General features: G+C 38.9%; 1 protein-coding gene across 1 annotated transcript; it reads right to left on the minus strand.

Moving 5' to 3' along the window:
- Positions 1-2,296: 2,296 nt before the first annotated feature.
- On the minus strand, positions 2,297-11,998 carry gata5 (GATA binding protein 5). The gene is made up of 7 exons (XM_044115840.1): positions 11,382-11,998; positions 9,475-10,094; positions 6,396-6,565; positions 4,888-5,016; positions 4,608-4,692; positions 4,355-4,482; positions 2,297-3,568 (listed from the first exon to the last, which is right to left on the minus strand). The coding sequence occupies exons 2-7, from the start codon at positions 9,959-9,961 to the stop codon at positions 3,449-3,451; spliced, it is 1,119 nt and encodes a 372-aa protein (XP_043971775.1). The 5' UTR covers positions 9,962-10,094; positions 11,382-11,998; the 3' UTR covers positions 2,297-3,448.
- Between the last annotated feature and the right edge of the window lie 2,295 nt (positions 11,999-14,293).

Genomic DNA, 14,293 nt, shown 5'->3' on the forward strand with positions numbered 1-14,293 from the left:
GTGGAGTTGGAAGTCAACCTTTGGTCGGGACTGCTGGAGAACACGCCCTGCCTGTACACACAAACACATGAGAGTTTACAAATCTGATGACAGTGAACGCCACAGCTTAAATCAGTACAGGCAAATAAATGTGTGTACATCAATGGTAATTAAAGATGCAAAACCTCCTCTGTAGCATCGGTGATGCAATGCATGAATTTTATGTCAGACAGGTTGGAAACAACAAAAACTAAACTAAAACTGAAGTGTTTTCCATCTTAAAGATTTTCTCTATTTTTTTGATATCGCGTCACAATCAAATGTTTCAGATCATCCAATGGTGACATCAGACAAAAATATGTAAGAGTATAAGTAAAAATGCAGTCAGCAGTGATTTCTCAGCTTGGATGCCATTTCTGAACAATCTCTTATTTATTGTTGAACTTTGAACTCTGACCTCAACAGACAAAGGTGAGACCTGCAGCACCTTATGCGTCCTCCGTTGTTTGGTGACGTCAAGGAAGTTTGATAGGCCAGCTGCTCTAGAAGATGTTCACAAATATTTCATCTTTTAACAGTGGATGATGTGGCACTTTGAGCCACTGAAGTCTCTCAGCCTCTAACTTTATTTCTCATCAGTTCTTGAATTTCTGTGCAGGAGAGCATGATGTTGCTTTTTGAGACTTACTTTAGTTTGCTTCATGTTGTCACACAGGTTGTTATAGGAGCAATATTATGAATTTTCCAGGCATATAGTATCATTTACACAGCCAACTAACTATGTTACATTCAGTGACAGGGTGGTAAAAAAGAAAGGCTGACATATGTTTAGATATTAAATATAATGGAATCATATGAAAGTGGTTTTCGTAGAGGAAGAGTGGTGATGGAGCCGATGTTTTGTTTAGAAGATAATATGTTTTGGGAAACCATATTTGGCTGATAATGGGACATTATTGCTATGAGGTAGAAATATTGATTATATTATGAAAGGGACTGTAATATGTGTTTTCCAGGCGCTTAGTGCCATTTTACAGCACAATCAAGTAACTATGTTAACTTCAGTTGTTTTAAAAATGCTACATATATCAAATGTGATGTAAAAGTAATTTTACTTCCTAAATTACCGGCTTGAAATTGGGCCTCTGTCTCTTTAAAAACTGCTGCTCCTTGCCTGAAACTCCACCATCAGGAAGTAATCACAACACCTCTCCTTTACCAACCCCTTCACAGCATTTTTTTTTTTTTTTTGCCAGAGTTGCACTGACAAGTAGCTCGTATAGTGAGCTCAGGAGATACGCAGTTACATCAGGTGTTTGCTAATTGCTGCTGGCTAGTCTGAAGGAGCAGGGTGGGGGAGTCAAGAGGGAGGGCTGCCCTGTGAGGTGAAATCAAGGTCGCTTGGAAACTACAGCGCTGAGGTGGAGCTGCACATGGGAAAGAGGAGGAGTTACGCTATGGTCCCTTCAGCTGTTTTTCACAGCAGAATGAGAAATCTTTAAATCTCCCGTGGAAAGCCAAACATGCATGAACGAATGAGGGCAACACTCCAGACATGTTTTTGTTGAGGGAATAACATTATAACATTGTATAAATCTCAGAAAAGTATATTTTACAAAATCCTGCCCCTTTAAGTGGCTCCAAGTGAGGATTGATAAAATGACAAAATGGAGGGCGGGGGGTTAGGATGAGGCTTTACATTTTCAGTTGAAAAACGAAAATGATTGTTTTTTTTAAATAAAAATAGGGGAAAATGAAAGGGTCCAGATGATGACCTCAGTGGCTTTCATTAAAAAGTGAAACAACATTGACATATATACACCAATTGACATCTAAATATAACTGAAAGGTTGCTGGGATTGATCAAATGGACCAAATACCCTTAACTTTCATTAGGTTAAATCTGTCTAGTACATATTAGTTATTATATATTCTTGGCTGCATATAAAAAAAAGCCAACATGTGACATATGTGTCGACATAACAGACAGTTGTTTGCATGGGAGGATTCTTTTAAATGGTTAGTTATGCAGAATGCTGCAGCCAGACCTCTGACACAAAAACTTTGGATTTCCACATAGGACTCCACTGTAGATGCACAAACACTGGATTTTTGTTTATTTCAGATGCTTTTAAAATAATCATTTTACAAATGTCTTGGGTTTTTATGTACCATTTGCTGTTTGGTTGTTGTATCATTTTATTGTGAATCGCTGTGATGTTTATATCTTGAAGGTGCCATAAAAATAAATGTTTCCTTATTTAAACCTGTGTATGTGTGGAATAATAAAAAAAAAACCCAAACTGTGTTCAGTATATTAATTATATAAAATTATATCATATGTTTATTAACCTGGACAGATTTCAAACGTCATCAAAATATAAAATAGCAACGGAAACAGAAAGCTCTTCAGAAAATCCACACACTCTTATCAACCAAACACAGACAATTACATCATGGTTACAATCATTTCACACTGTTTCTTTTTTTTATTTGCCTTAAAAAAAATTTGAAAAGAAAATGTGATTCATTGCACTTTCATCACTGTTGAATCAGTAAAATGGAAAACATTTGGTAGTTGGGACATTTTCATTTGACATTTACAAGACGTTTTTTTTTTTTTTTGTTTTTTTTCCCCGCTGTTTCGCTAAAGCGAGTCTAAGACAATGTGAGCCTCGTAGCCTCAGGAGCAAACAGCCGTTCTGTGAGCAGAACGGTGAGCAGCGGTTTACAACCGGCTGGTTTTAGTGTCCACAATGACTTTTAACTGTCCTTATCTCAACATAAATAATGTGCCTGTAAACGTTAATCATCTACATGCTGGTAATGAGACATGTTCAACAGCCACAAAGAGTTATTTTCAGTCGGTTCTTTTTTATTATTATTATTATTTTAGATTCCTCTGAAAAATAACCCACTGGAATTGGTTTTGAAAGCAGAGAGGATGGACACAAAGCAACAACTAAGAGGGGAAAAAAAATTACAATAAAATTATTTAATAGCTCTAAAATTAGATTATTGTATCCTTTTAGCATTTCACTTGAATGTCTTTGCATTGATGTCTTTTGTTTAGTGTAATATTTCTCCAAAAACATTTTTTATTAGGAAATAGGTAGTTGATGTTGGATGTATTGAGGAGATATATCTTGCTGGACGGACATCAGTCCAAGTTCTTAGCTCTTCTTAAGTTGTTTATAGGTTTGCTGCAGATTGTATTTTGAAAGTCCTACAACAATCCACTCCTGGTTCGCCATTTACAGCCAGTGTTTCCAATAAAAATCCAAGATTACTTGGTCGTAGGTAGTTTTTTTGTTGTTTTTTTTTTTTGCATTCTGCCCGTTTTGATCCATATTAGAACAGTTTTCCCACAGCTTCAGAGTCAGGGGAAGTTTGCTTCTGGATGAGGAGGATTGTCCTTTCAAGTGACGTTAGAGTTAGCCGGTGAGCTAGTCCTGTTTTCTGGGGATGCTCATGCTTGAGACAGAGCACACCAGGAATTCTGCGGAGCCATCGACGTCGGGGTAAAAGGATAATCCTCGTATTTAATGTCCACGTGTCCGGACGCCGTACTGTCTAGTTGAGAGGCGGTCTGCAGAAAGGAAGGGGACAAAAGCTTCATCAGCTAAAAAAGCAACTCTTACTAGATATTTAACAAAAACATCTTAGGAGAGACATTACACTATAGCTTGCGTGCAGCTAAAATATCCTATTTGTGTCCATTTCTTTGTATTTGACTAAAACTTTTATGTTGATGTGTAATATTTGAATTAAAAAATGAGTTGTCTCCAGTTGTCCCTTGTGTTCCCTGATCAGTCCCTGTGTGTGCCTCTGGTTCCCTGCTGGATCCTTGTCCTGGTTGTCTCATTTGTTCCTGTGTTGTGCTGCTCCAGTGCTACCAGTGTAATGTAATGCCCAGGTGCAATGCTAGCTTACACGCCATTAGCGAGCAATTTCAAAGCAGCCAATCTAAGAGCGCCGTTCATTTTTCTCGCCCCTGATTGGCTGAACCCTCGGGAGTGTAGATAACAAAAACCTTAGATGTTAGCGTCTGCTGTAGTGGTTTCCACTATGTGCATTGATGCACAACAAGGTATATTTGGTGTGTAAACTATTAAGAGTTGCAGTTATAAGCATTTTAAAAAGCGGTAAAAGCAGTTGTGAATTTTAGCTACGGTCCCAAACCCCGACAAATACTGGGGAGGTCAGAGAATATTCCTCAGCCAAATTCTGTAAGAAGTGATAAACGTCTCGTTGTCAAAATTTATCAGGTTTATTTTCTCCATCACACAAATTCTCTAAGTCAAATGATTTAGTATCGCTTGTATTCTCCATCCTGCATGGAGTGTCAGAAGAATGTGATGGGAGGAAGGGTTACCTGAGAGCCAGATGTGATGGTCTGCCCTGTGTAGGGCGACGGGGCCATGCTGGGTTCACTTTTAATGGTGGAGGCGTGTTCGGAGACTGACAGGGAGGATGGGGAGCTAGTGTCAGAGGTGATGGAGCCTAAAAACAAAACAGGAAAATCATTCACACTCATTATGTTGTGTCTATTTCTTAATGCTCTTTTTTTTCTGTCCTCAAGACTGCTTATGATTTGACCAATCCGATTCCTGTGCGTGGGACCCAACCTGTGGACGCTTTAGTCTTCGGTATCTTGGGTTTACGCTTCCTTGTCTGAATGCTTTCTTTCTTCATGGCCAGAGGTCTGGGCACCTGGAGGGAGTACAGCATCCCATGAGCCGGGCTTCCCTCCCAAACCCCAACACAACAGGAGCCACAGAGTGCGTTATGTCAACTCACACAAGCCCTTCTCCCACACATCACAGTGACCTCCATGCCCCCTGTGAGACTCTGTCTTCCCTGACGCAGCGAGTTCATTAAAGGGGTGTTGGTGTTGGTGTGACCTACCCCGTGCAGCTTCATGTAGAGGCCGCAGGCGTTACAGACTGGCTCTCCTTCAGCGTTGCGTCTCCACAACGTGGTGGTGCTGGTGTGGCAGTTGGTGCAACACAGGCCGGCCCGGCGGGACGTGGTCTGCTGCAGCGCACACACAGAAAAAAAGGCTCTAACAGGACCGTACGCTTCAGACTCTCCTCTCTAACGATAATTTGTCCCAAAAACCATAAATAACTTCTTTTTTTTTTCCATCTAGCACTCAGTTCAAAAAGCTGTGCACAGCCCCATGGGGCTGCAAAGAGCCTTGTCTAAAGACGGCACATATCAAGGACAAGGTCAGCGTAGGACAAACAAAAGCAGGGAGAGAAATGCCCACAGTGGCAGCTCACAACCACATCTGCTGTGGAAAGGAGGAGAGCTCCTGGGAAATAAAGCAGAGCCGTGAAGACTTGGCTTGCACCCAAAAAAACACGCTGGACATCAATTACAAAACCATGAACATTCCAAGTTTTACTTCATTAGCATTTTATAACCGCTTAATCAACATTTAGCAATCGGCAAGTTCATATTATAATGACATGAGGAGTAAATAATGGGAGGTGTTGTGAAAATACAGCTGGTAAAAATGGCTGAGGACTAGAAAATAATTAGGGGGAAAAGAAAGAATTTTGACTTTTTCAAAAAGAAAAAACAACTTCTGTGGAAAACAGACTAATCAGTTTCTGAGATTAAAGTGAGGAATGTTTTCTTCCAGTGCCTGTAAATCATCTTTCATAGATTTCAGCTATTTCAGCATACACATTCTGAAAACAACAACTGGAAAGAAGCTGCTTTTTGATTGAGATGTTCATGAATTATTTCTCATCGATTAGTTGATTCTTGTTCTTTTTCAATTAGTTAACGGAAGATCAACTGCTAACAGGACAAATTACAATTTGCGAGTTATCCTGACTTTATCATTTTGATTGTGTCCTTAAATTGTATGTATCCTTTTCTGGACGATTCTTGAAATGTCCAGAAAAGGATATTCATTAAAGTTCACTCTCTAGCTAAATTGCTACAAAATTATTGTAGCTATCCATCTTTCAATATAATATTATGGAAGATAAACGCAATATAATATTGCAATCGCTCTCTCTCTCTCTCTCTCTCTCTCTCTCTCTCTCTCTATATATATATATATATATATATATATATATATATATATATATATATATATATACATATTCGTTTGAGTTAAATAAACATTGTTTTTTTTATTATTATCAGTTTCTACAGTAGTTACAGTATCTAAATAATACCTCTTTCTATCCACCCCTTCTGTGGGGTTATTCATGCTCAGAAACAACAGCAATAATAATAATAATAATAATAATAATAATAATAATAATAATAATAATAATAATAATAATAATAATAATAATAATAATAATAATAATAATAATAGTTTTATTCACTTGTTGATATTCTTCCCAGTGTGAATTTTTTTAATGACCCCTTTAGGACCGGTTCCTTCTTACCAGCCGTTTCTGGGGCTTGATGAGCGGCCTGTTGATGCCGTTCATCTTGTGGTAGAGGCCGCAGGCGTTGCACAGGTAGTGACCGGTGCCGTCTCTGCGCCACAGCGGCGTGGACACGGAGCCGCAATTCACGCATTCTCTGCCCTCTGCAGTCATGTCGTCCATCAGCTCTGACGGAAGAAAGGAGACATCCGTCAGATTACAAAGGTGCTCCCTGATGCTCAATGGATCTGTTCTAAAAATCACAATATCCCCATCTAAGTTCGACACTGAAAACAAATAAGAGCGTGGACGGCATATAGGGTCACCGGTTCCAGGCCAGTGCGTGATAAATAACCCGCGGAGGAATGTAACCCCACGCTCTTTCTCCTCCGCTCCGCGTGATGCGGAGATCAAACTGCCCTACCAGTGAGTCGGGAGAGACAGAAGAATGGGGGTGAAGGTAGGGGGAGCTATCGGGGGAAGGTTATCAGGAGGATCCAGGGTTCCCCCATCATCCATCACGGCACTGACAGAGGACGGGCTCCGTTCCTCTAGCCGGCCCAATTCCTCCTTCGAGCCGCAGATAGAGCGGACTTTAAGTCCTGTCTGGGCCGCTCTCTACTCCTCTCTTTAGCTGGTGGAGTTGGTTCATAGTTAAGTTGCTGAGAGGGAGGCTTCGTGCGCATGCGCTGAGGATTGCGTATCAATGCACATCGATTAGCATGAATAAAATAAAATAAAACAACGGCCACTGACTGTTTCGTAATGTAGTGGGCCTTAAACAACAGGTCTGTGTGATGGGGCGCAACGAGGAGTTCGCGTGCGCGAGTGTTGCTGCTCAATGCAGTCGACACGGGTTCGATTCCCAGCCATGGGATGTCTCCTGTATGTCTGTCTCTTCCTCTGTAAAAACACGGAGGCCGCAGAAACCTTTTTTTTTTCTTAAAGAAAAAACTGGATTATAAACATAAAATATATTTATACAGCTCTGGAAAAAAAAGCGACCCCTTAAAATGATCAGTTTCTCTGATTTGACTTTTTATAGGCATACGTTTGAGTTAAATGAACATTATTATTATTATTATTATTATTATTATTATTATTATTATTATTATTATTATTATTATTATTATTATTATTATTATTATTATTATTATTATTATTATATGACAACATGTCTAAGATATTCCAGGCAAAAATTTAGTATTTGTTTCCAGAGAATGAGAAATGGTCAAAATAACAAAAAAGACGCAGTGCTGTCAGACCTCAAATAATGCAAAGATAACAAGTTCATTTTCATTTAGAAACAACAATACTAATGTTTGAACTCACGAAAGTTCAGAAATCAATATTTGGTGGAAAAGCTGTGAAGTTTTGAGTTGGATTCAGTGCAGTAGTCTCTAAATTTTTTTCCAGAGCTGTATATTTCTTATAACTTAAACAATTTTATGTACCATTTTTTTTGTCTGTAATCTTTTCCTTAACGCCTATTTTGAAGGATTCCGGCTTGAAACTGTCTCCAACAGATTTATTTATTAATTTAGCACATATTTATTTTCTGACTTTAAAACTATGAGGAAACAAGCATCATGTTTTATTAACTAAAATATCTGCTTTTCTTAAAATGAAAATAGTGCACATGTATTTTAAAGACAGGAATAATTCCTATTTCCAATTTATTTTGGAGAGGAGGGAGAATATGAACTCTAAAAATTATATTCATTCCAACATTCCAAACAAACAAACAAACAAACAAACAAAAACACAGCACAGGGCCTTGCTGAAAGCGATGCTACAGGCCTGCTGAAGGCAACGTTGATCTGCAGATTCAGCCAAAGTGGCACATTTTAACTGTGAATACGTTTAAAAAATGACACTAGTTCAGTTTTTACTGCTTTATCCTGACCAAAGCTTTTTTTTGTTCCTGTTGTTTCTTTGTACACAGAGGACAAACCACATGAGCAGACTTATTGTTGACCTCAACAATAAGTTAAACTCAAATTGCATCCAATAAATTCTGTCAAAAAAATAAAATAGTTGCCAGCTGGGTTTTATTTATTTATTTTTTTTTGGATTGGAGAGATTCTAATAGCTCAAGTTACCAGTATGAAAACGGTGAATGTGTCACGTTGAATCTTCCTTGAAAATGAAACATGTTTCAATTTTAAGTGGTATGTGTCTGAGCTTCATATAGTTACAGTTTTAATTATTTTATTTTTTTTAAATAAAGTATAATCAACTCACAACATGAAGGAATAATTAGAGCTGATTAGAGCTGAATCCGTCAATCTGCAGCATCTCTGCCACTTTAATCTTTTGAATTATATCCGTCTCGTTCTGAGAGATGATAATATTCACAGAATAAACACGGCCTTAGCTGCTCTTTAATTAACCAGAGAGGAAAATGAGATTGAACTCAAGAGGAGCCCCTCCCCCCCCATCCGACCTCCACCCTTCGCTCGCTCCCACACCTGTGAGGTGGAGAGGCCGAGGCGGACCGAGGTGAGAACTGCACCAAACTCTCAGCAGCTCAGCGTTTACTGGTGTGTATTGAACCTACGCTCTGAGGGTTCTGGGATTAAATTAACACGTTAATTGATCGCTTTAGGACAGCATCTGCTTTGGAGAATGTGGATTGTCTCGACCTGACGAGGCATTGTTCAGTGGAGGCGCTCTGATTGCGACTGTTTCTGGGACTCTGATTGAATCTCGGAGCGCGTCACACAAGCGTTATACAGCCGCAGGGCTCTCCATCACCTCCTGTAATAAATAACCCGGTCCCGGCGAGGCCTGATAAGAGCACTCTTAAAGAGACAGTCGCTCGTAAAGCTTGCAGCAGCTTCTTACAGAATTGAGATGAAAAAAATAAAATAAAATGTTGGATTCAAGGTTCAAAGGTAAATTCGAACTAAAATAATAAGGGAAGCTTTTATATGTCAAAATCATAATAATAAAATATTTATACCCGAAAAATTAAAGTTAGTGTTTTTCCTCCCCGAATTAAATAGGATGAAATTAAAATCTTTACAAACTAGACTAACTAAACTCCTTTCAACTTCCGGAACATAACTTGACTCAGATTCGGTTCGACACTCACCCAGACTGGACCTCCGTCCGCCCAGAGCTCCCTGCCGGCCCTGCAGACTGATCACCCCGCTCTCGAAGGGCCCCGGCGTCCAGGAGGACGTGGCCATCTCCGGGCTCATGTAAGCGTACGGGCTGGAGTAGGACCCCCCCACGGAGCGCACCAGCGCCCCTCCGTACTGGCTCTGGTAGCCGCCGTCCCGCCCGGGGTTGGTGCTGACCGGCGGGCTGTGCGAGTAGGAGAAGCCGTGTGGAGGGTGAGGGCTGCTCGGGACAAAGGAGGAGCCGTCCGCGGCGCTCTGAGCCCAGCCGTGGTGGCCGGCCAGGCCGTGGGACTGGTGGGTCGACTCGCAGGTCTGCAGGTAGGGCAGGGTGGGCAGCATGGCGGGGACCCTGTTGGTGGGGACGTACACCGGGGAGCTGGCCGAGGGGTGGATGTAGTTCCCGGTGTCATGGGTGTACGGGGACTGGTTGGAGGACAGGGCCAGGCTTTGGTACATTCTGAAACTTTTAGCCTTCAGACGAATCGAAGGAAGACAGATGGAGATCCGACTGTCCCCTAACCGGAGAACGTTCCTTTCCTTTTGAACCAGCGGCTCTTCAACAAACTTCTACGGATTCTCCCAACCCACTCTGGCACAAGAAAGCATCCAGAAAAAAAAAGAAAGAAATATTTTGAATACTTAACAAGCAACCAATACCGACCATATTCGTATTAACACAGGACTTCCACTGAAACAGATCATCAGAGTGACAACAGCACAAGAAAGATTTTTTTTTGATTCAGTGCTAAAAAACAAAACAAAACAAAAACTGTTTCACTTCATCCCAAAACTAGATACCAGTACTTTAATTTGGTTAAAATTTAAGAAGGCTTTGAAAAGGCACCTAAATTAGTCGAATTACAGTCGAATTGAAAATGCTCCACTTACTCAATTAAATCAGTTAAATTATTATCTGATTAAGATCCTAACATGGTTTTCTATCATGCTAAAAAAGAAACTGGAAATAATACATTGGTTTGTGATTAAGTCACAAAATATTGAAGAAAGTGACAAGAAAACGTTTCCCCTTCCAAGATGTGCTGCTTCTGCTGCCTCAGGCTCAGCTAAAGATATTCAACTTGAATAAAGTGCACAAAACAGAAAATGTCTCTACCACAGGGCCAATAACAGAGTCCTGCTGAACGCTGCACAAAAATAAAAGAGGAAGACCTGACTGAATCAACATTTTCAGTTCAATTCTGACAAAAATGTTAAGGATTAAATATAATGACAGATGTTAAAGTTGTTTGAATATACGACACATTTTAATGGCTGACATTAACGAGTGTTCAGAACTTGAAATTGGAAAAATGTCCATAAACATCCATAAACAAGTATATATTTCTTTTTTTTGTTTAAAATTTCAATTATATAAATATTTTTTTCTCTTTTTGTAATTTTACAACAACTGAAAATAGAATGTGTTTATATGTTAAATTTTGATATTATTTACCCTATAAATAACAGGCCAGATAGGCCGAAATTACTTCTCACGTGGCTTCGATTTTTTTTTTTTTGATTATTCGATGCGCACAAAAGAAACAAAGATGCATCAGAACATTAATGATCAACAATCATCGATATGCATCAGTCATATTTTACTCTCATCGCCCTTGCTTGACGTGAAACGGATTAAAACGACATTAAGTGCCGCTGCTATCTGTCGAGGCGCAGATAGAGCACAGGTCCTCCGGCCTCATTACATCCCGACAGGAGCGGAAACCGAATCGCAGATCGGTCCACATTTATTTCTCCCCAATTGCAGATTTTATTTTATTTTTCCTTCTTCTATCAATAGAAACTCAAATCGCATAAAAAAAGTTGATAATGGCTCCTGCTTCTCTCCGTTCCCAGGCCTCTCGGAGTATTATCTCACCAGATAAGGACGGTCCGGTGATAAAGCGGTCCGGTTTCCCCCTCAGCAGAGACCCAGCCTCACGAGAGGAGCTCAGCTGGGCAAACCTTGACCACACCACACAGACACGGAGACTCCCCGCAGCTCTATGCTTTTGTGAGTAAAAAAATAAAAAAAAAATAAAAAAATAAATAAAAGTTGGAGATGATGGAACCGAAGTTGCAGCGGTTGGGTGATTCTTCTCGTCCCCTCCTCCCCCTTTCTTGTTTGGATCCGCTGATCGCTGCAGCGCGTCTCTTCCTCTCGGTGTATCTGCAGATAGCTGCTGCCGCTGATAATTTTCGTTAGGGGTGTGCGCCTCTGCGTTCTCCTACTGGAACATTTGTACGGGGGAGAAAAAAAGAAGAAAAAAAAGAAACACGTGACGCAAGCAGCCGCTCTGAGGTCGGCCAAGGTGGGGAGGAGAGGAAAAGGTGGAGGGGGAGGTCCCCTGCAGCGGAGGGCCCAAAGCTCCGCAGTATGGGCGTCAAATAAAGGTCTCCGCTTTCACCAGCGTCCCGGGTTCGCTTTTCAAGCGCTTCATTCTAAATACAGATAATGTTTGTTAATTACAGATTTTGTTAAAGGGATTTTCTTCAACCTCTACAAAGCGACTCAGAACTACGAACCTAGAACAGAGCAAACCGGTTCTAGGTTTGCGAAATTGAAAGATGGCTCTATCGCTGGAAAGTAAAAGTTCTACTTCCTGTTTATATATATATATATATATATATATATATATATATATATATATATATATATATATATATATATATATATATATATATATATATATATATATATATGTATATATATATATATATATATATAATATATATATATATATATATATATATATATATATTATATATATATATATATATATATATATATGTGTGTGTGTGTGAACTTGTTCTCTTTAAGGGCAAAGCAGAGCGATAAGACGCCTGAACAATAACTAACCTCATGCAGAACAAGACAATACAAAGACATATACAAGTTTTATATTATTATTATTATTATTATTATTATTATTATTATTATTATTATTATTATTATTATTATTATTATTATTATTATTTATTCATTTAAATAAATAAATAAATAAACAATGCGTCTAATCTACAATTTAACATCCTCAGAACAAAACCCAACGGTGATTTAATTGGGATAACAAGTTGAGATTGTGTGATGATAATAATAATAATAATAATAATAATAATAATAATAATAATAATAATAATAATAATAACTAAATAATCCAGGCCCAGTGTATTTTCAATTTCTCTTCTTCTCTTCTCTTCTCTTCACCTCTCTTATCTTCACTTCTCTACTCTTCTCTTCTCTTCTCTTCTCTTCTCTTCTCTTCTCTTCTCTTCTCTTCTCTTCTCTTCTCTTCTCTTCTCTTCTTCTCTTCTCTTCTCTTCTTCTCTTCTCTTCTTCTCTTCTCTTCTCTTCTCTTCTCTTCTCTTCTCTTCTCTTCTCTTCTCTTCTCTTCTCTTCTCTTCTCTTCTCTTCTCTTCTCTTCTCTTCTCTTCTTCTCTTCTCTTCTCTTCTCTGAGAACGAGAGGCTCTCTTTGATCGTCCTAATGCTATTAAGTCCCGACTCAGTAAACGCGTCCTGTCCGGGGAGCATTAATTAATTAACGCCTCCTGCACGCCGCTTTATTACATCTGTTTGCTTCTTCTCCTCTTCGGACTGCCGGACGTCTGGCAGCGACGCCAGGAGTCTTTCGCCGCCGAGGCTGAGCGAATTCTATTGGTTGAAAATGAAGCGTTTTAATTATCGCACAGCGGCAAAACACCGGACCAGACAGTCCGAAGCATTCTTTCATCTCTATATAGCCATATACAGGCATATGTATAATTGTCCTTTATTGATCGGTGAGAAAACTCATTTGTGAACATAAAATGTCCTAAAACACTGTAAGCTTCAAATAGATTACCGGAAGGGAAGGTAAAATATAGAAACCAGAAAATCTGTGAAATCCTTAAAGAATACGTTCTTTTTTACAAAGTTATATGTGAAAAAATATTTGCATAAATATTGCACAAAATGGGGATATAATTTCAATACAGACAGACAGACACAGACAAATAGATAGATAGATAGATAGATAGATAGATAGATAGATAGATAGATAGATAGATAGATAGATAGATAGATAGATAGATAGATAGATAGATAGATAGATAGATAGATAGATAGATAGATAGATAGATAGATAGATAGATAGATAGATAGATAGATAGATAGATAGATAGATAGATAGATTCAACATTGATTTTCCCATCAATTAAAGCTTAGATATGTTGGAGAACAAAACAAATGTGTTTTAAAAATATTTAAGGTCTGATAAACTGTTGAACCATTTGGTCTCCTACCTCCTGATGGATTCTGTGCTAAAGTCTCCTCCAGCTCTCACTTCTGTAAAATATTTCAGTTTCGGTCATTTCTGAGCAAAAATAATAGTTTTCAGTTGAACCTCTGGGCGTTCAGTGATGAGTCACAGTGAAGCCAATCAGTTGACTATCTGAACATTTCTAAAGATCGCAGTGTGACATTCAGAAAGTGATTTCCTCTCTACCGAGGTCGTCCCTGAACAGCTCACATGGCAAACGGATGATCAGCTGATCATGACATCTATATCATCCTACACTTTTTTTTTGTTTCTTGAATATAGATCTTTTACACTCGATACAGTTTTTGCTTTTCCCTGCAGGTTTTTTTCTTTCTTTCTTTTTTTTTTCTTTCTTTGTTTGCTTTTGTTCATTATTCATAAAAACACATTGCACAGCATACAGTCAAGCAAAATTGGTGCAAAATGAGAGAAAAAAAAAAATCAAAATAAAAACTGAAAAACCTTCAGAGCACTTTAAAAATTCCAGAAAGG

Source organism: Gambusia affinis, linkage group LG01 (genome assembly GCF_019740435.1).
Source record: "Gambusia affinis linkage group LG01, SWU_Gaff_1.0, whole genome shotgun sequence".
Classification (NCBI taxonomy): domain Eukaryota; kingdom Metazoa; phylum Chordata; class Actinopteri; order Cyprinodontiformes; family Poeciliidae; genus Gambusia; species Gambusia affinis.